Below are 21805 nucleotides of genomic sequence, written 5' to 3'. Positions count from 1 at the left end.
TTTTTTAGTTAATGTCTGGTTTATCAGCCTGGCAGTGTTAACATAACACACTCACCTTCCTCTGCTACCTGTGCTGGAGGTACTAGGTGGCCTCACAGGAGTGTGGGAGTTGGATAAACCTGCAAAGAAGAAGCAGTGTTGCTAAAACATCCTAATTTAATAATTCACATAAGTCAGCTGTTCTCTCAGTTGTTTGATCTGAAGAAAAGTCTAGCACACAATTATATATTCTAAATTAATAAATTAAACCACAAAAAACAGACAACACACTGTTGTTAAAAGTCCCCAGTAATTATTTCACCTAATCCAAACAGGGCTATAGCCCACAGCTCATTAGATCCTCAAATTTTATCCAGACATAAGCAGTAAATTCAAGAAAAGCAGACTGTACATGTTGCATGCAAGCTTTGAGAAACAGTCACATTCAGCTGCTGCAACCTTTCACTGACAGAATCTCACAATCATCCCGCAGAGAGAAGACTAAGAGAAACGTTTATCAACTGCTTGAAAACAGCTTCTTACCAACAGAAACGGACAAAATTTCAGTGTTTCAGTTACTCAACCTTAGGTACTGGTGACTTAATTTCTTCACAAAAGCTCATTCATCAATTGGCTAAACTTAGAATGACCTTGCCTGGCTGTGGGGTGTCAGCATTGCCATGAGCTAGTCTACCAACTCAGAGCGGTCTAGCCAGCCATCGCTGCGGGCAATACCTGAACTATGTCTTCAGATGCAGGGGAAAAGAAAAGGACTGTGGTAAGAGGACAAAAACATCATCTCCACATGTATGTGGAACACTGCATTCACATGCTGACAGTGTGTTACTACAAAGACATGCCTGAAGAAACGCAAATTTAAAGTTTGCAGACTAATTTATTTCTGAGAAAAAGAATTTTTACAGTAACAAGGTATCACTTCCCTTCTGGCAGGGAATAGTAGATAATAATTTTCAACCTAAATAATGCCCATGACTTTCTAGAATCAGTTGGAATACCCATTACATTTACCTGATGACCCTGGAGATAGAGCTGAAGGTCCTGGGGAGGGATTCATGGTACTTGTAGGTTGTGGGGGTAGGTGGCTACCGGTAATGTATCTACTTAGAAGGTTATCTAAACTACTGGAACCAGCATCTTCAAGCTGAAAAGCAAAAACAAAAGTCTGATTCAGAGAGGCCTAATTAAAGCTTCTTAATAATTCTACATCTTTAAACTGTGGTCAGTATCTTTACCAGAACTGTTCACTACCCCTTCAAGGATTCAGGACATCAACATACATTTTCACCAGTTTCACACAGAGATCAGTCTTTCAACACAGAAACTTTAAGAAGATTTTCCAGAGGATCCTAAATGGCCAAACTCCTCTGGCATGGACATAGGCTGCACTGACAGTAGGTCATTCCAAACTCCTTTGATCCCAGATGTTCTGTGTATTAGTCATACGAACGGTGTTAATCAGATAACTAGCAGACTACTAATGTTGCAAGTTACTCCACAATTAAGATATTAAAGGAAACTGTGAGCTTGTTTTCCCTTAGCATGATGTGAAAGCTCCTTCCCCCATTCACTTTTTACACAGATTTTAGTATCTATTAAAAACAAGGTAACAGGTACCCTCTTACTTAAAACTGCTTAAAGCCAACAACTGCAAGACAGCATAACTGCAAACAACCTGTCTGAAACACACCGCATTCAAAGCAGGGTTTTATGACTTAAAGCAACTTGAAAGACTAATAGCTTCCCATCCAGCTCCTTCCTCAGCTCAAACCCATAACAGCTATTACATGAACAGGTATAAAAAAGCTTCTGAACAGAATTCTGCATTTTCAGTGCACCTACAAGTTGTATGTTTATGTTTCAGACCATCCCACCAACAACTATTTCTAACACACAGCTGAACCAGTCATAACCAGTTACACTTGTGTTTTGTTCTAGTGACTAAACAATCCTTCAGTGCATTCGGAGATGGGATCCTTTCCCCTGACCACCATTGCTCTTACATTAGCAAATTGCCAGCAGCGTCACAAGAAAACAGACAACCACTGACCACCACTCTCCAGATTAAGCATTACAGAGTTGCTATGGGCATTACAGCAGAACATCTGCTTGGATGACATTTAAGTTTTGTTTTTCAGGCAATTGTTTCCTGTTTCATGACCTAACCTACTGTGCTTTATATAGGCATTTCAATGCAAATGACCTGTTCTCAACACAAAGCCACCATGCTCCCCTCCCTGGACTCCCAAACCCTCCTGCAGAACAGTACTTTCACTTTCTTTGCCTCCACTAATAAATTAAATTGTGCTTCTGCCCTCAACAAACAAGCCTGATTTCATCAAAACCTATCTCAGCTTGCATGCAGTACTAGCCACTGCCTCTCTGGGCAAACAATACAGGGCACGCTCTGTGCTTACAACAGCGAGCAGATGAAGGGAGACTACAGAAGCAGCAACAGTCACACTCTGAGCAAGCAAGAACTTCCACACAGACACCACCACAGCTCCAGATTAATCAGAGGTCAGTTTAAAGGTCCTACAGCACCTTCCAGGATCCAATGCTAACAGAGATGCTGGCCTCTGGCATGCAAGGAAAGGATTACAGCACATTGCTGGGGTGCAGAGGAAATGTGGAGAAAGAAAACTAGGGCAGTGGGTCTGCTGAATTCTTCCTGAATTTGATCCTTACATTTCAGAACATCAGAGAAATGCCAGGCAGCTTTAACTCTGAATACATCACCATTCAGGGCATTCCACATTTAACTATTCAACTGCTCTAGTGGCATCTTCCCATATGACAGTCTTGTGGAAGAACAAAAGCGAACAACTACTCGGGATTAATTAATCTATCTATCTGTTTCCACAGAGGACAGCCATTAAATGCTGATTAATCAATAGGTTAATGCAGGTAGAGCAGGTCAGACCTATATAGTGGAAATAGCTGCATGTCCAAGTCACAAGCTGAAGATTTTAATTCCTTGACAACTACCACATTCCACAGAAAAGTACTGGTATCCATATGCAAAAGATACAGAAAGGAAAGCAGAGCTTTACTCCTCCCCCAACATACACATTTGACCTTCTCCACTGACCTGGATGGGTGGGATATCTGGCAGGGAAGGCAAATTCTCTGGGTTTGTTACAGAAGGAATGAGCTCAATTGCTGAAACGGACGGACTGGTTGGACCACGGTTTGCACTTGCCATTGTTGCTGTAGTAGGACTAGTTGGATTAATAGTGGTGTTGTGCACAGAAACAACTGGAAAAGGCCCCGCGTGCCCAGGGTTAGAATGCTGCAGGGAAAGAGAAGAGACCACGGCTGCATTACAAACAAATCAGTTACTGCATGTAACACTGCAACACGTGCGCTGTATGATAGTACTCAACAAAAGACTGGGGGAAGAACACCCAAACACACCTTTCCATCAACATAACCTGACAGCACAGAATGCAAAGCAACTGCTCATTTTGTTTACTTGTAAAAAAACACTTATGTGGCTAGATATTTAAATACACACCACATCTTCTAGCAGATTGTTTTCATAGTGGGTTTTTTTTGCTTTCTTAAAGCAAATACTTCCTCTAAAGACAACTTTAGAGTCTGTATGTCTGTCCACAGATTTTTTTTTTATTTAAAAAAAGACAGTAACTGTTTGAAGTGTCATAAAGTAGTAATTTTTTTGGTTTTCCAGTCACATTAATCTTCACTGTCAAGTATTTTTATTTTCAACGTTATGCAGTGCTGTACATCGTGCTTCAGGTTTGAATTTGAAAATATTTTAGAATTTGGTTTCATTTAAAGATCTTCAACTACATCACTCTGAACTTCGCTATTCCTGACTAACCTCTAAGAAACCCAAAAACTTAATGTCCTTGAAACAAAAGGGTTTGTTTCTCAGAACTAAAACGCAACACAATCATTAGAATTCATTCTCTTCCCTAAGGTTTGAATTTTCTTATGTTCAGTAAAAATGTCACAGTACAATATGCAATATGAAAAAGCACATATATAAATGTGTGTATCTGTGAGTAGTAAGTGTTACAAATAAACACATTTACAGCTGGAGGTATCATCTATTGTAATGAAAGTTTGGCACAATGGCACAAATGAAGCGTGTACACAGGATATACTTGTCTTTGAAGGTGAGGTTGCATCATGGAGTATTGTGGTCCATTGTGGCGTGGTACTCCTGGTATACGAGCAGCATTCTGAGCCATTCTCATCTGATGTGCTTGGAAAGCCCCACAGTTCATGTTACCCCTCTGCATGGTCTGCATGCTGATCAACCTGGGAGGCTGCAAGGGTTTTTGTTTTTTAAAATGTTTGCTTTTAACATGGAAAAAAGAAGCCAATCTCTTTCCACAGTTGTAGGTTTACTATTTACATAACATCATGAAAAGCCAATAGCTGTCACATTTTAAGTATGTCAAACTTCAAATGACTTTCACGTTTATAAACTGCTTTCTAAGGTTATATTTGATAGGGCAATTTTAAGTCTTGGTGTTATGTTAAACGGTGAAATAAGAACATACAAGATACTCACCTGCTGTTGTAGGACTTGTGGACTTGTCTGCCGGGGAACTGACCCGGTTGCTGCCGGCTGTCCCATCCTCATCTGCTGCAGCTGCTGATGCTTTTGTGCATACACCTGCTGCTGCATGTGCTGAAGTCGAAGCTGCGCTAGATTGATCTGTCCTGGAGCTTTGCTGACGTGGTTTGTTCCTGGAGGAGCTTGTCCAACCACTACGTTAGGAGTGTAACTAGGAGTTGGTTTATTTTCAATGACCAGGTTACCTAAACAAAACAAAACCCCAGCTAAATCTCCATCATCATCCAAAGGCTGATCAGTGCAGAATGTTCAGATGTTCCCAATTCAGTGTCCTTATGGGCAGTGACAAAACAATTTAAGTGTGAACTACTCTTTTTGAAGCTCTATACCCATTCATGAGAGAAGCAGTGGCCCATGCTATCTCTCTAGCTTTGTCCAGTCCTGCTTCTAATGGGAAAAGGCAAAATGTTGGGGTTTTTTACTTCAAGCATGTGCCCATGTGTCATAGTGTGCTCCCTCCCACCCCACAGCTCCCCACTGACACAGGATGTGCCAGTGAGGTCATCATGATCACAACCAGCCTACGTGGGATTTTTTGGGGGGGTGGGAAGTGTGGCAAATTGGTAGCCAAGGGCTGTCAGCAGCAGTGACCCAGGTAACCTGTTGGTATGCAAATAGGACAAAGAGTCAAGTGTCTCTCTCTAACTAGTGGTCAAGCCTGTTGAGTTCTCCAGTCCAGCAGCAGGCTGCATGCTAGGATGTCCCCTGGGGTAGGGACACCTCTCAAGGTGAGAGGTGTCCCTCTCAAGGTGAGCGATTCCTTGTCCCAGTTCACATCAACATTCCTCCTAATGTAAGTTGCATGAACAAGCATGATGGAGATGTCTCCTGTTAGTCCACACGCAGCTAAATGTGAAGGTCAGGTAAGCAAAACCGATCCTGTTTACTTGCCAAAAAAGCTTACTCCAGAAACTGAGGCACCCATTTTGCACTAGTGTGTTATACTGTTAGAACCACTTTAAGAGGGGAAAAAGAGGGACATTCCTAGAACTATTCCCACTGGAAACCAAAAGCTGTGGGAAAAGCTTTGCTAATGGGAAGAACAGAGCAGGTAAGGAGGGTAATCAGGACTGGACAGACTAGGTTAAGAGTTTTGGTCTTCAGCATTAGGAGATGCATTGTGCTCCAACTCACCCATGTTGGATGAGCACCTCTAACTCAGTTTAGCTTTCCAAGTAATGCAGAATAAACACAACTTCCTCACCTAAATTGACGACGTTCTTTGCCCAGAATGTAGGGTCACAGTGGAAGCGTATTGCTCCATTGGCAGCCGGGACGGGATCACAACGCGCCTTTAAGATGTGACGTAACTGGAATGTTATCTAATGGAAAGCAAAACCAAGACTGTTGGCGACAACAAAGTAAAGGATGAGAACATTATGTGTTCAATAATAATTCAATAGCAATGAAGTGTGTATTTGCCCAGAGAGTTTAGATTGTTGGATCACCAATGACTGTCAATAGCAAGTTTGGTTACTGGTCTGTAGGGTACTGGATTCACCAGGAAAATCATCAGCCATTCTTTTTATTCACCTCAGAGAATTATAGAGAAGCCCTGTAAATAGAACTACCTCTGCAACAGCACAAGTGCAACGTTGATGGGCCTTTACAGAACTTCACCCCATTCCTTCTATGACAAAACAGTTTTAAGTCTTTATGAATAAAAAGTGCTCTACAGATTGGGAAATTTACCCCATTATTACTGAGGGTTTTTTTGTTTGTTTGTTTTTTAAATGAAGTGGGAACAACTCATTGGATATAGTCTGGTGCAGGTACACAGTATTTATAAAGCAAAACCAAAATCTTATGACCAACCATTCTCTGTGCTGTACAGACAAGAGGATGTTCCTTACCAGCCGCTTGCTGTACAGCAGAGCAGTACTGCTGCCACTTGCAATAGCCCAGTTGGTGAAGTTCATCACATGCTTCACTTGTCGGGAAAGGCCAGCGATGTCATTCTGTTGTTGTATTAACTTCATCTGCCTCTCCTTTGTTACATTCTACAAAGAAACAAAAACTTAATTACAATGGAGGCTTCAGATGAGGAGAATGTAAACTGCTTACAGTTCTTAGAGCAAAAGAAAAATGTCACAAGCAAAGCAGCTTATGCTAATGCTCATATTCAGAGTGGCTGGAACCTTCAAGTAATAATTCTCTATTATTCCAGTCTACCACTCCTCCCAAAGGTATCAAGGTGCAGGGATAACAGTGGGCTCAGAGAAGAGCTTCTGCTTTATCCCAGGAAAGTATCAACTACTAAAACAAGACCAGCTTTCTTCCTCATTGTGCCAGAGGCATAGCAGCACAACAGAGAACTGGGGGGTGAACCAGACTGTAACTGCCCAGTGTAACTGCCAGCTGGTCCTGGTTGGTGCCCTGGCATTTTTGCAGGGAATGCCCAGCATTCCTGCAACTGCCAGCACAAGAGCTGCAGAGCAGCTGGAAGAAACAGCAGCAACAGTGGCCCCAGTACTCCGAACACCAGCTCTGGTGTCAATCAGAAACCACCTCTAAAGTAAGCTCAGCAGCCCCATCTTGGAGCAGTCTTCAGCCTCCAGCAACCTGCCAGCTGTAAACCTCGAGCTGAAAATCTGGGTGGCAGTACTGAATCTTCAGGATGGAAATTTAACAACTCATGCACAAGTGTGTGACTGCTGCAACCTCACAAAAAGGAATGTCAACATCAGCATTACTTCTCTTAACTGTACCTCAAGGTGCTGCAAGAGAGATTTTCCTTTTTTATTGATTTCATTGATAAGAGTGAATATAGCCACTTTGATTTCCTGCTCCACTCGTTTGTTAGTTTCATTTACTTCTTTTATCCTAAAAAAACCAAAACAAAATGAAACATACTGTAAGACAGTCACTTTATACTATGCCAACAAACACTGAACACCAGAGACTTCCCAGCATTGAAAAGTAAAGGATCAATTTCTGTATTGGAGAAGTTTCAGTAAGTGCAAGATTTTTAGCTTGTCTAATTTCTAACACAGAAATCACCATTGATTAACTTTTCTAAAGAAGGCCTCTCAAATTTCTAGTTTGGAAAACATGTAAACAGTCCAAGAAAAAAAAAAATCTCAATGAACAACTTGTTCAATACTTAAAATTATATGAAACAGTCCTTATGGTTTATAAAGTTTATTGGTCTTGAATTCTTATCAGATGTTTTGTGATACTTCTTGAGCTTTCAGTTTAGTATTTTCCATATAACTATGTTTCTGTCCTACTGGTACCAGTAGGAGTTAGAACTAAAACTTCTCCTTTTACCTCCGGTATACTTCCTTCTGCCCCTGTACTTCCCATCTCCAGATCTGCCTTTTAGCAAATAACTTAAGAGACACAGAAAGATCACAAAACCACTGAGAACCACAGTGGAACTCCCTGACTTTCAGCACAGCATCACCACAAGGGACTGAAAAGCCAGCAGCCACCATGTGCTCTGTCTCAATAGATTTCATATTCTGTATGACACTGAATTTAAGTTAACCCAGGAATTCTTAAGTTAAATTACCTAAGGAAAAGCTTGTTGTCCTTTCAGGTAATTATATTAATTCAATTTCAAAACAAGTTTTTGTTACAGTTATCAAAGAGAATCACAGAATCTCAAGGTTGGAAGAGACCTCTGAAGATCACTGAGTCCAACCATTCCCATCCTATGCTAAACCATATCCCTAGAGTACCTCATCAACCCTTTTTCTGAACACATCCAGGGAAGGTGACTCACCCCCTCCCTGGGCAGCCTGTTCCAGGCCATGACAACTCTGCCAGTAAAAAATTTTTTTCTAATATCCAATCTAAACCTGCCCTGGGGCAGCTTCATGCCATTTCCCCTTGCTCTATCTCCTGTCACCTGGCTGAAGAGACCATCACCCACCTCTCTAAAACCTCCCTTCAGGTAGCTGTAGGTGATAAGGTCTCCCCTCAGCCTCCTCTTCTCCATTCATATGAAACATAAAAACAGTTCAATTGTTCATCTCCACAGCTGATACCTCTGTCAGCCAGAGCTGAACTTAACAGAAACCACAGGATTGGTTTGCCTTGCCTTTTTTATTCCCTTCCCCTCCCCAGCCCAAGTGTAATAAATGTGTCACATCTTTGGTTCTACTCAAAGTTGCCACAAAAGACATCATCTTTGACATGTGTTTCTTGTAACAACTTCCAACAGATGCAGAGCGTTGTATGGAAGAAAACATGCTGAAGAATAATTAAGTCCAATACAACTAAAGATACAGAATCAACCAAACTGTAAGAATTACTCTAGTCTCATCACTCATATTGCTGGGATTCATTAAAAAGACAACGTAATAGCAACAGTTATCATTCTGGGGTACTTACCTATTCTGAACCTGGGCAGCTGCAAAATTCACATAATTCTTCTTCTCAAGAAGTTTGGCCAATAGGTTCTCAATTGCACCCTTCTGGTTCTGAAAAGCTTCTTCTAGAAACTGGTACCTTTGCAACATGCAAAAGAAGAGATCAATCACTGAGGGGCAACATGATGGAGCTAAGCACACTTAGATCCCCCCACCACTTACACTACATTCCCAATTTTGGTGTAAAGCTACACAATTGTGAAAAAATATGACAAAACACACAGGGGAAAAAAAAATTAAAAAACAAACTGTATGTATATCAACCAGTGCACAAAATGCTTCAGTATTAAAACCTTTTTTAAGTGTCCAGAAGACTGAAGCTGTGTGGGTCACTAATTAATAGAAAGCTATGGAACACCAACTAAAGGGGATGCCAGAAACTTCAGAGTTGTACAAATCATTTTAACATTAGATGAGGAAAATGCACTAACAGCTTAAACACATATTACATCATTTCAAAAAAACTATCCCATAAAGTTTTTTAACTCCTCATACTTGACAGTTATTTTAATCTGGAAGAAAATATATGAAAAAATAATTTTATACTTCCAGTGAAGAACATATCACTCCTAAATCCTTCTACCAAGCAGCTACTGTATCAAAGGCACCTTCTATTACTTCATCTGAAAAGAGCGTGAGTAAAGCTACATCGAAGGAAAATAACAAAACTAGCTGCATTTTCCTAACATACAATGCAACAGAAGCAAAAGTCAATGTTGAAAGTGGCAAGTAGCTCCAAGAGCTTTAATCTTTTCTGACCAACTGCTCAACTATCAAAAGACACCCCCTCAAACCCCAGGATTCCTATCAGTCACTTGCCACCTCTTGTCTTTGCAGTAAGTGCCATGCTTCTGAAATAAAATTAACAACAGGGAAAACTTTGTTTCCCAGAATGTCTTCCCTTCCTCTCTATACTAAATCCCAACATATGAATTGGGAGAAAACTCCCCCAAATCAAGTGAAACATCTCAAACTGCAGTAAAAGCCACCTACACTGTCTCCCAACCACAGCTGAAAAGACAGTGTCACCTTTTGCCAAAACCCTAGGAGAACATTACAACCTGAGCTAAAAGATTGTTCAGATATATAATCAAATTCATCAGTAACACTGTTTCTTCATTCAAATTACCTACAATTATGATAACAGTGACTCAGGCCAAGAGAACACGATTCACAACAGCAACAACCCTGCTGCCATCACACAGCCCGTACCAGCAACGGGCACCTTCCACCTGCAAGAGTTCAGATTCCTCCACCTCAACATTAGAGTGCTGCTTTTTCTGAAACCAGCCAAAAGTTCTTGCAGACAGGCAGCATCACAATATTTTAGGCACTATAATGTAAAAAGTAGCATTACTACAGCCCAACAGCCACAGAATTTGGAATGTTTGGGGGTCTGTGGAGTTTCAAAACTATTTTAAGTAAGCTGAAAATCAGATTTCTGCATTTCCCTAGTGTGTGGACTGAAAACTACCTAGACTAGGGAAATCACATTCCATTCAGCTGCTAACAGAATGTCAGCTTTGTGCAGAATCACCAGCAATTCTTTCACTCCAAATTCTGAACTGAACACTAGTCCATGGACTGTGATTGATCCTCCTCTGGTGCCCACTATTAGGATTTCAGTAAGAAACATGAGATTAAGATCAATTCTTGTTTCTGCTGGGCACAATTTTCCTTCAGTGATTTAGTGAGCTTCATAAAAGCCACAGTTGTACTTCACAGCAGAGGAAGCAGTCACCCTACCCACCTGTAACACACACCTGCAGACTGGACCTTTTTTAAAGAATATTCTGCAACAAAGCATGTTAAGAGCAAAGTAATCTCTTACTGGAAGAGCACAGGTAAGTAGAACAAGATACATCTGTTAATCAGTTAGCATCATGCACAAAACAGATGCAAAGGAATCAACTAGGAAAAGTTAGTTAATATATCCTAGGAGACCACGCTTTCTGGACAAGTGTGTCCTTCAGGGGATTTATGGTCAAGCCTATGAAAGAATAAAGCAGGAATATTCCAGGCTGTTAATACTACAATGGTACTATCTCAAAGTAGAAATCTCCCATTATGCTGCTGGAGCAGTCTTTGAGAATAATCTCTCCTCTGGAAAAAAAACCCACTCAATTCAATACTGCAACATACTGTCAAGCACCTTTAGAGAGAATTGTTACTTGTTGACTGACTAGGAAAAGCAGTGCTGCAGTGGCTGATAAATACACATTTATCCCCATATTCTCTCTTATAACACTGCAAAACACTTTTTCAAGCATTCAAACAACTACATAACAGAGCTGATAGATATCTTAAGAGGTTTCACCTTTTTTCTAGCAGCTAAGGGAAAAGCAAGCTCCAGAGACAAACCTGTCATTTCTTCTTACTTGGTTTCAGACATCTTTCAACTAACTAAGCCAAATACTTTTCCCTCTGTACTAGAAAAATAAATTCATGCATGAGGCAAGAGGTATGATTTCCTTAAAAAATTATCCTAAATTGAAAGATTGTTGCATGATAAAATAAGCCCTTTCCAAAAATTCCCTCACCCATGACTCACTCTATCACTTCTGCTTCTTTACAGCACCAGATGTTCAGGTCCTGAACAGCAGCAGCACTGGAACATGCCAGGCAAGTTAACACCTTAATCACACCAACCACCTCAGACCACCTTGCTTGGAATCTGCTCTTAATCTTTGGACCAGCTCAACAAACTGACCACTTGAAGTTTTCAGCGCTCCAAGGTTCTCCTTTACAAGGGATCGTATCAGTCTGACAATGAGTAAATACACCAGTAATTAGCAACACAACTGTTTTAAATCAATGCCATTTCATCCTCTGAGAAAGTGCACCACAGGAATTAAGACATGGTAATATTTGTACCTGTGTTCTTTGTGTTCCAGTAACTGACAGTCTCTGCATGTCAGCCTGTCACATGTTTCACAGAAAAGTTTTAACTGCTCTTGTTTGTGGACAGGACAGAAAACAGGACGTTGACCAGATGCTCCCACAGCCTCTGTTTTTAAAAATAAACCATGTTTGCATTTTAAAATAAAATTGAGACAATCCAAAGAGCAAAACTACTAACTTCCAAGCTAAGTAACAATCTAGAATTTGGACAAAGACAACTACAAACAACTTCTTGCCCTCAAGTTACTGTGAATACGTTCTCATTGAATATTTACAGTGCCAGTGGTGTACAGTGGGGTTTCTGCTTTACTGCTTAGAGAGAGGAGGAGGAGGAGGAATTCCTCTCCCATCACAAACTCTCAGAAGACACGAGGTACCTGTAAGAATGTAAAAACCGTACACAAACTCCAGGATTGTGTACATGCCTTAGAAGATCAAAGGGCATGCAATTTCACCTCGGGGACACTGAAGAACAAACCTCACACACTTTATACTGTCAACACCCATAGGTTTTCTAAATTATCACTTCAAAATCTGTATAAACCTCATTAAGTCATATGCAACTCAAGTCGTAAATGCAAAGCAAACATCAGTCTTAAGAGTTACTTGAACTCCAGCTAAATTGCTTCTTTTCCACTTAGGCAAGTAACAGAAAATGTCAGGAACAGTTCTGAACTTACTAAAGCTCACTGCATGGTCTTCTAAAGATATTTTGAGCTTAGCACAGAGGAAAGCAGCCTTTGGAAGATACAGCAGGTAAGGTTTAAAACATAACATCTTCAGTCTCCCAACGCTTCTGAGGCTTGTTATATCATGCAAGTTATTGTGAAGAGAGAGCTCATGAATCTACAGCTAACACTCATTACACTCATTCACAGAAACTTAAAGTCTACAGGGCATATCCTAGAGTCTAACAAGGAACAAGCTCCTCTGAGAAAATAATGGACAGCATTTCCTACGGTCGAGAGTCACTAAGGATTGCTGCACATCAGGTCAAAGTCAGGCCATGTTCTGCCATATGCCAGCATATCGACTGCTCATGGGCTTCCACCTTCATCAACAGCAACCTACACTTCTGATTGAAAGTTTACTTTACTGGAACTGCCACTTTTGGGCTCCTTCCCACTCAGGTTGCTGAAGGGGAAGCCCTGATGGTCACCGCAGAGCAGTCCTAATGAAAGACATCAGTAATTCTTTGTAGGACCCTGTAATTTGATTTCACCATAAGGGTTTCTCATCTACTGGGATTAACATATTTAAATAGGTAATATTTCTCATTAAACAATTCCCATTAAGACATACAGAGAGGCCTCTCCAAAAATGGTTATTTGATAAATGAACTACTGATATGATAAAGCAAGTGACTGCTGTCCAAACACTCACCTGAAGATACATCCTCTTTTTTCCTGATCATATGATCTTTAGTAAACTTCACTCGCTGATGAGCTTCAATGCAAGTCTTGCACAACCATTCCCCACACTCCACACAAAATCCAACAGCACTGGCGTTATCTTCACAGCTTGTACACACCTGCAGAGGGACACAGTCTGTTACCATCGTGTTCTGGAAAGCAGGAGACCTACAGGAACAGACACAGCAGATGAATTCAGCAAAGCACCTCACCTGTTCCGACTTCTCATCGGAGCTGCTCGGTGTTTCTGACGTGTCTTTTACAAAGTAGTTATCCACCAGATCGATCTGTCTGCACTCCTGGCGGCATATCGGACATCTGATCACACCAACTGCAAAACAATAAGTTTCCCAGTTCTAAGAAAAGGAATGTGAAAACCAACACGCCCAGAATCAAAAGATGACTCACTGCACTGGGGGTCTAACACACTTAGAATTGCAGCTCCTTTTTGACTTACAGGATAGCATCACCAAATCACGTCATCAGCATTAGCCACAGAGCACAGTTATAACTCAGATGCAAAGGGGAAATCCCAAACCCACCAAAAAACCCTAAATCTCCCAAAGCCACCCACAGATGCTCCTGTGAACATCAGTACCGTCCTGAAGCAACCCCAGAACAATCAGCCTTTGGACCTAAAAAGCTTCACATGGGAAATGATGAACTATTTTACAAAAAAAGATAACAGGAGTGAGCTTCCAAGCATCTTACATTGTGTTCAAGGACCGACATCACTGGCTTTGCTACTTGTTTTTACCACAAGGTTCACAGTGGCGTGCAAGACCTGTAACAACCATGAACACACAAACCCTTATAGCCCCTCTTCCACAGTACACACAGCTATACGTACCGACTTTTCCCTTCCCTGGCATTCCCAGTGGTACTGTGATGAAATTAATTACATCCTGCTCCTGGTTAATTATGCAGTTCAGATCAGATTCTACTTTTTGTCACACACTTCTCCAGACATTATCCAGAACGGCAGATACACAAACACATGCGATCAAAAACTGTCCCCTGTCCACTGCTACATACACCAGCACGTAGCTTCAGCTGAGCTGTTTCTCTCCCTTTACCCTGCCAAAGGCTGAGTTAAGTGAGAAGCAGGGATGATTTCTTACCTGAGAATTTGGTTTGAAAGCCACCAACCCAGCAGGTAGGAAGAGCCTGCCTTGCACTGCCAGCCCCACGCAAGGCGAGCGAGTCAGACTTCCCTTGCCATCACTTCACATCATAAACCATTCCTCCCTACCCAAGTTTCTAAAGCCTGCAACAGAGGGAGTAAAGAAGGTCCCAGATCCCTTGCAGCATGGTCCTATGGAGTCTCCTAACAGGCAGACTAGCAATCCACCCGAGACACACACTGGGCTGAAGAAAGCCACAGAGGATGGCTGATGGAACGCAGCCAGTACGGACATGCAAGCACTACAGCAGGAAGTAGCCCTGGAGAGCTGCTCAAGACACTGGCATGCTGGCAAGCACCAGCACCCCTTGGGACTCGAGGCAGACCCTGTGTCAGATGGGAACAGGCATACCGCCCGTGTTCCGAGAGCAGCTACCCCTGCCCTGCTCACTGCCCACATCTCTGCACAAGGCTGCGGGTCACAACGGCGAGACCATGGAAGAGCCACACAAGAACGCTTGGGTGCAGCTCCAGCTGCCAGGACAGCCTCTCCAGGGTTATCACCTGCACTACTGACCAAAGCAGAGCAGGAGTAATGGGGTGGAAAGCTTCGTCACAGCAAAGGGGGCAAGGGGCACAGGTTTTACTGCACAGCACCTGTCAAACCCCAAGTTACACAGCTGCTGGGAGTCACGTCTTCCTCACACCGCACGAGACATTCTTATCTGTCAAAGGCTTTATTAAGGACACTAATGAGTCTAGTACCTATGTAATCCTTTTAACAGCTTAGGATTTAAAGCACACTAAACTACACCACAGGCATCAAAGCATGTCAGAAAGCACAAAACTGAAGTAAACTGAGGAGAAAAAAAGTCATCTTGTTTTCATTAAAAGACTGCTAAAAAATCCGCGACAGAATTCAGCAGCAAGTCACAAAGGAACACTTCAAAGAACTTCAGCTTCCAAACAGAAGATGCTTCTGATCTACCACTGCCAACACCTAAAGCTGCACAAAAGTTTTCTTAATTGTAACTCTAAGCTATGATAATACCTTGTAAATATTTATGTTTAAAATCTCCCAAGTGTAAAGACATCCCTCGGACAGCTATTTGCAGGCATCTCAAAACAGGTCTTGAAATAGTTTACCAAGACATTTCTTCACAACCTGCTTAGAATTCACTTCTCCTGTCTGACATCTTAATCCTGACAGAGATGGAGGGGGAAAGGGTCAATTCTCTGAACTTCCAGACTTGTAGGATCAAAACAGAGATATCGCCTCTGGAGAAGGCTTATGTCAAGTCTTTGGCTGCTCTACCCATTCATCCCGTCCCACTCGCTGGGCGAGGTGAACTTTAATTCTCTGCGTGGCGGTCAGGAGTAACGACATCTACAAACACATCAAATGTACTTGAAACTCAGTGGAACTACAAACGCTAATGGCTCAGCAAAACTCACAATGATATTACCCTAATGTGCCAGAAACACAGCTAGAGACAGAGAGAGCAGAGGAGAGAGAGCAAGCAGAGAAGGAGATGTCACCACCCCTGGGTCCAGCCATGCCTTCTGCTCACAGCTGCAGTACTCCGGTAGCAGGCACGCACCGAAACCAGTGTTTCCCCTTTTGATAACCAAGGTGCCTGCCCCACTGCTGGGGGTTCATCACCACTGAGCAGGTGCAGTATGTGCTATATGGGGTGTTCAGCAGGGTGTGGGGGTCTTGGGGGCTCAGCCCCAAGTGCCAACCAAGTGATGCTCCTGCGCGGGCACACGCACAGAAGACAGACGGTCTCAGTCTGTGTGTTTCAGGAACAGGGGAGCTGGCTCAGACCTATCTGCTCTCGGTCAACACCACCTCACCATCAGCCCTTTGCCTGTGTCAAGATGCATTTGAGATGTTTGCTCATTATCAGAGCCTCACACCTGCTCCCCCTTAGTGTTACAGAATTCAGACTGATCAGCCCCCAGTACATCTTTGCTCACCACAATACAATTGGCCCAGTAAGACACTGTATCTTCAACTCACACCTACTACTTCTACACAGGAAGAAAAACATGGAGTTTTCTCAATCTTATTCTTTCTTGCTACCCAGCTTCTAGAAATCCCCTTCTGGAATTTCATCAGATGTTTCAGAGACCATCTGCACAAGAACAAGACATGAGAAGTTCTAACTCCAAGGCAGCTAAAATCAAGGGTACTGCTGAGGGTGGGATCACTGACCTGAGCAGGGGAGGGCACGGCACACACATGATGTACATGATCAATGGATGAGACACTACAAAAACCACTTTGCACTTCTGTAGGACTGTTTGCTGCTGGACCCCCTCCATCACTGGACTAGCATGAGGAGTCTTTGCAGTAGATCAGAATTACAAATTCAATGTCTCTCTCAAACGTTATTAAAACAGTGAACCCAAATGCCTGCATTCCTAGCTAACCCTGCTTACATACCAAACTCTGATTTTCATAAGATCAAACTCCTTTAACGTAAGTTCTGGTCTCTAATATGAAAACCTTTATCAATTCTTTAGCTGCTTCATGACATTCAAGAGTACTAAAGCCCTAAAACATGAGTACTTTAACACAATGTTTGAAGTACCTTATTATGGATGAGAAGGTCAAGAGGACTCACCAGCACTCCCTTTGGCAGAAAAGCTGACGTATCCCAGACTGCATTAGGAGGTCAGGGCAGTGGTGCTTACCCTGCCCAGGTCCCTGGGAGACCACGCCTGGACATGGCACACGCTGGGACTGCCCAGCACAGGACAGACTGATAAACAGGGGCAAGCCCAGCGACCACAACCAGGATTATCAGGACTGGAACACTCAGTGAGCAAGGAGAGGCCACTCTGCTCAGACCACACCAGGGACCCACTGCTGCCAGCCACCTGTGGGGCAGGGACACAGCCAAGCTCTTTCCAGAGACAAGCATTAACACATACGAGCTGGAACAAGGCAAGGCTTGAACATCATGTATTTCACACACTTACAACAAGGACGTTCAAATGCTGCAAGAGTGGCTCTGAGAAGCTGTGAGGCTGTTGTCCCAGTAAGCAGTCCACACAACTGGACAAGGCCCTGAGGACTCTCCTCCAACCACACCTGCTTTAAGCAAGATGCATCATCACATCCCCCCAACCCACACAATGCTGTGCTCCTTCAAGAGCCTTCATTTTGAAGAAACAGCCTCAGACTTTCTCTGGATACTTACGAGACATCAGCTAGCACCAGCCTAGAACTCAACCACATCATCCACTGGCAATCAAGCCATCAGCCTCCTGCAATCCTAATTCCTGCTGAGCAAACAGCAACTTCTTAGACATGCTTTTAAACACACGTGTTTGCTTTGGGTTGAAATGTGACAGGCTGATTCCCAAGACAAAAGTACTAAGTGAATATAAGGAAATTCAAAATCCTTTCAGATGTTTACACTGATGATGATGATAAAGCTTCACAGTTCAGGCAATATTTGCAAGCATCTGTGTAACCTGAACTGACAGCACATTATATTTAATAACAAAAAACACTTTATAGCAGTTAGATATCAGTTCCTATAAAAATAACACATGCCTAGAATGTTCTCAGACAAAAGCATGATTTTAAAACACACTATTTAGACTGAAATTTAGGTTTCAGAACAAGATTTTTACTAACTCCAGAACATGAACTGCAGTTTTGGTGACTCAGCCTTTGCTGGCCACCACATTCATGACTCTCATCAATGCAAGAGAAAGGTAAGGAATCAAGACAGCTCAGGTGGTGTGTACTAAGACTCATCAAAACTGAGACCACATGCACTGGCATAGGTAAGCAGTCTGTTAGGCAGGAATTATTCTCTCTAGACTGAAAATACACTAACTACTACCAAACTCTATTGAAGTGGTATGTCACATTCTCTCAGATACCGTACCACTTCCATGTCCCCCCTCCAAAGCAAACCAGGAATAGCTACTGTGTAATTTCAGGTGGGATTAATTCCTGGTTTCTAGCTACACCAACACCAGGTATGGGAGTTGAACTTGGCATATCAAAACGAATTAAATGCTATGTGTTACAGAACTTGGTAGTAAACGTATCGTTTCCCTAGTTATAAACATGTGCACATCAACCAAGAGCATACATTTCCCTCAGGCTCTCCAAAAGCACCTTCCTGCTCTGCTTCAGTTCTTTCAGCCTCATGAAGGCCTTGACATTCACAGGGAGCTGAGCGCCACACCTTCTCCCTACTGAGATTATCTTCTTAGGAGAGATTGTAAATATCTCATTGAGGCAGTGAAATCTCAATGCAACCTATCTTCCCAGGAGCAGAGGCAGGTGCATAAAAAGTTGTTGAGCAGTTATTTGTAACCACTTGAAACCTTTTCCAGCACACAAAGGCATTTTCTTGTAACCTGTTCCATCTGAAAGGGAGAGTCCAGCCGGACAGCTGAAACACCAGGCACTAAGAAACCATCTACCCGCCAAATAAAATGCATATTCCAATGATCTATTAAGTCACTACAGCGAAAATGAGATGCTAGTTTTTATGTTAAATGACCAAAATATGTGTGTTTTAAATGCATAAACCAAAAAACTACTTTTTTTCCCCCCAACATAAATGTAAACAAGAACAAGAAAAATTATCTTTCACCCGTGTGACAGGTACAAACCTACCAGCCTGTTCTTTATAATACAAGAAAACACACCTTTAAATAATTGCTTTAAACTCTAGCCTATGTTTCTCAGGCTCTTAGGAATTGAGACCATTCTTCTGTCTTCTTTCGCAGGGTCCACTCCAGGGAGTGGCATCAGGGCAGAAGCAGTGATGCTGATACAGACCACAAACCACCACCTATGAGAATCTTTCGTGCTTTCTGAGAGCAGCAGCATGCTTTCCTCAGGAGTGGGTACTGTCACTCAGACACCGTCCTGAAGGTGCCAACCTTGCAGTCAACTCCTGGTAAGTAGGTTCCACTGTTACTACCCGATAAATACACATACTCACTATTTTAAGTACTAACCACTCTTACAGAGTAAAATCTGAAACTAATTAAGAAAGCAATCACTGAAGTCTCAAAAGAAAAACCCAGTTCTTTTCCATAGCACTTCTAGTTCTCTTATCTAGGTGCAGAGATGCTGAAAAACAGCAGGCAAATTTAAATGCATATAAAATAGCACAGCATGGAATCCAGCAGCAAGAGCCTGCAGTTACGTGTAACCTGCTTCAGGTACAGCTACATGGGTACCACCCCTCAATTCTTCCTTCACGAAAAAACACCTTCTCGTTGTTCAGGAGACCAGAGAAGCCACAGAAGTGGAAGTAACACTTCGTGACCATCATAACCCATACCAACAGGGAAGGAACCTGCATGACTAAGCAACATGCTACTTCTCTGTATGTTGAGAAGGTCCACTGTGTGTGCCTGATTTACTGGTAAGCATTTCACATCACACTGAACCAACTCCATTTACAATGTGCAGAGAGTGCTGTCCACAAACCTGCGTCTCCTGGTTGACTAACATCTCCTTCTTAACTGACCTGCTAGACTAATCCACGTGTTCCTTGCAGAATCACACACCGTTACCAGTATACTCTCCAGACCCTACACGCGCATGTTGTTTACATCTCCTAGAAGTTTTTGATGCAGGAATCCAAAGATGAACTCCTACCTCACCAAAACACACCAACAAACGTTCTTAAAACATCTACAACAAGAGTTGATATTCCAGTTTATGTACACTTCAGAAGCCACAACACTTCGTGTCGTTCCCACGCCCGCATCCTATCAGAGCAGGATTCAGATAATCCTGAGAACTACAGTAAAATAAATGTTCTGCATCTTTTACTAGTGCATATAGCACAAAACATGGGATCTGGAATTTACCAAGAAGGATCACAATGCTGAGGGCCTTTGCTTGGGCATTTATGAGCTATATTTAACACACTGTCTTTTAAGAACTGATGGACTTCCTAAGACCCTATCCTAGAGCAACTGCTTCTGAACAGCGTGGATGAAAGAACCACTACAAGCCAGGTCAACTCCTTTACCGTGCAACACAGGAAGGGCTCGAGTCCTTGCTAAACGCAGAAAGATGTCACCAAACAAGGTCTCTTAGACCACAGGGCCCAATTAAGACTTGCAAAACCACTTACCAGGGCCCTAGTTCGGTCTGTATACCACAGCATGTGAGTCACTCCATTAAAAGCTCCAAAAGCTTTTCGATTCCATCCCTGAACATATGAAATAAAAAATAGAGTTTAGGCTGTGATGTCAGTGATGCCCCTGGCAGCAGCAGCCTCCCCTTGTTCCTCAGCACTGAAGTTACATGTGTGCAGAGCCCACGGGCACCGGGAGTCGAGCGACAAGGAGCACGGCAACGTTTCCACCCAGTCCACAGGAAACACGGGTCCGAGCACAGGTGTGTGTAACGCTGCGACACCCGCGGGATTCCACGCAGGGGATTTGTTTTGAGCGCGGCGGGACCGAGGAGCCGGCCGGCGCCGGCAGTCACACCCCCGCCGCAGCGCCCCGGGAGCCGAAGCGAAGCGCACAACGCAACCCGCGCCACGGCTCGGCGGGCGCGCAGCCCGGCTCCCGCGTCCCAGCCGCCGCTCCAGAGCGCCGGGCTGCCGCGCCGGCAGACCCCGGCGGATCAGGGCGACGAACTCCGGCCGTCACGTCCGCGGCCTCGCCGGGCGCAGCCGTCAACCAGGGCGGGGAAAGCCCACGGGGGTCCTGCCCGGAGACGCGGGCGCCGCACGCGAGGACCGAGCAACGCGGAGAAGCCCTCCGGAGCGGAAGGCGTCCGGGACAGACAGAAACCGCGGGCTGCAGGCCGCCGGCACACACACACACACACACACACACACACACACACACACGCACCCCCCGCCCCCGCCGCCACTCACCTTGCTGGACGTCGCCGTTGGCGCCGCTGGGCACGGGCACGCTGAGCTGCCGCTCGGGCTCGGGCAGGCAGCGCCGGCAGAAGGAGTGCAGGCAGGGCAGCAGCTTGGGCTCGGCCTCACGCCGGCTCTGCAGGCTCTGCGCGCACACGGCGCAGGTGTCCAGCAGCGAGAAGGGCGCCGGCGCCGCCGGCGTCAGCGGGGGCAACGGGCTGGGGCCCGGGCCCGGAACGACGCCGGACCCCGCCGCCGCCGCCGCCTCAGCCTCGGCCTCCCCGAGGCCGCGCTCCGCCGCCGCGCCCGGGCTCTCCCGCTCCTCGGGCGGCGCGGCAGCGGGCGCGGGCGGTGCGGCGCCGGAGGGGGACGCGACCTCGGGCTCCAAGCCGCCGCCACCGCCCGGCCCGGCCTCGGCGGCCCCCTCCCCGCCGCCGCCGCCTCCTTTGTTTTCCGCCATGTTTCCTCCTTTGAACTCAGCTTCCCCGCTCCGCGCACGCGCGGCGTCA

The 21805-nt window shown here is 44.1% G+C and overlaps 1 protein-coding gene across 2 annotated transcripts in view; it reads right to left on the bottom strand.

Moving 5' to 3' along the window:
- Positions 1-21756, bottom strand: part of TRIM33 (tripartite motif containing 33) — a gene marked incomplete at its 5' end in the record, with an annotated part of 28597 nt that extends 6841 nt beyond the window's left edge. For both annotated transcript variants that reach the window (XM_084276031.1, XM_084276032.1), the window contains 13 exons: positions 56-119; positions 1009-1141; positions 3089-3289; positions 4128-4292; positions 4541-4791; positions 5811-5928; positions 6460-6606; positions 7315-7429; positions 8945-9061; positions 11857-11989; positions 13267-13414; positions 13508-13626; positions 21306-21756. In XM_084276031.1, the coding sequence (XP_084132157.1) occupies positions 56-119; positions 1009-1141; positions 3089-3289; positions 4128-4292; positions 4541-4791; positions 5811-5928; positions 6460-6606; positions 7315-7429; positions 8945-9061; positions 11857-11989; positions 13267-13414; positions 13508-13626; positions 21306-21756 (2162 nt within the window). The remainder of the gene's footprint in view (positions 1-55; positions 120-1008; positions 1142-3088; positions 3290-4127; positions 4293-4540; positions 4792-5810; positions 5929-6459; positions 6607-7314; positions 7430-8944; positions 9062-11856; positions 11990-13266; positions 13415-13507; positions 13627-21305) is intronic.
- Between the last annotated feature and the right edge of the window lie 49 nt (positions 21757-21805).

Source organism: Gallinula chloropus (assembly GCF_964237585.1).
Source record: "Gallinula chloropus genome assembly, chromosome: 27".
Taxonomy (NCBI): Eukaryota; Metazoa; Chordata; class Aves; order Gruiformes; family Rallidae; genus Gallinula; species Gallinula chloropus.
This window is presented reverse-complemented; position numbering and strand designations above follow the sequence as displayed.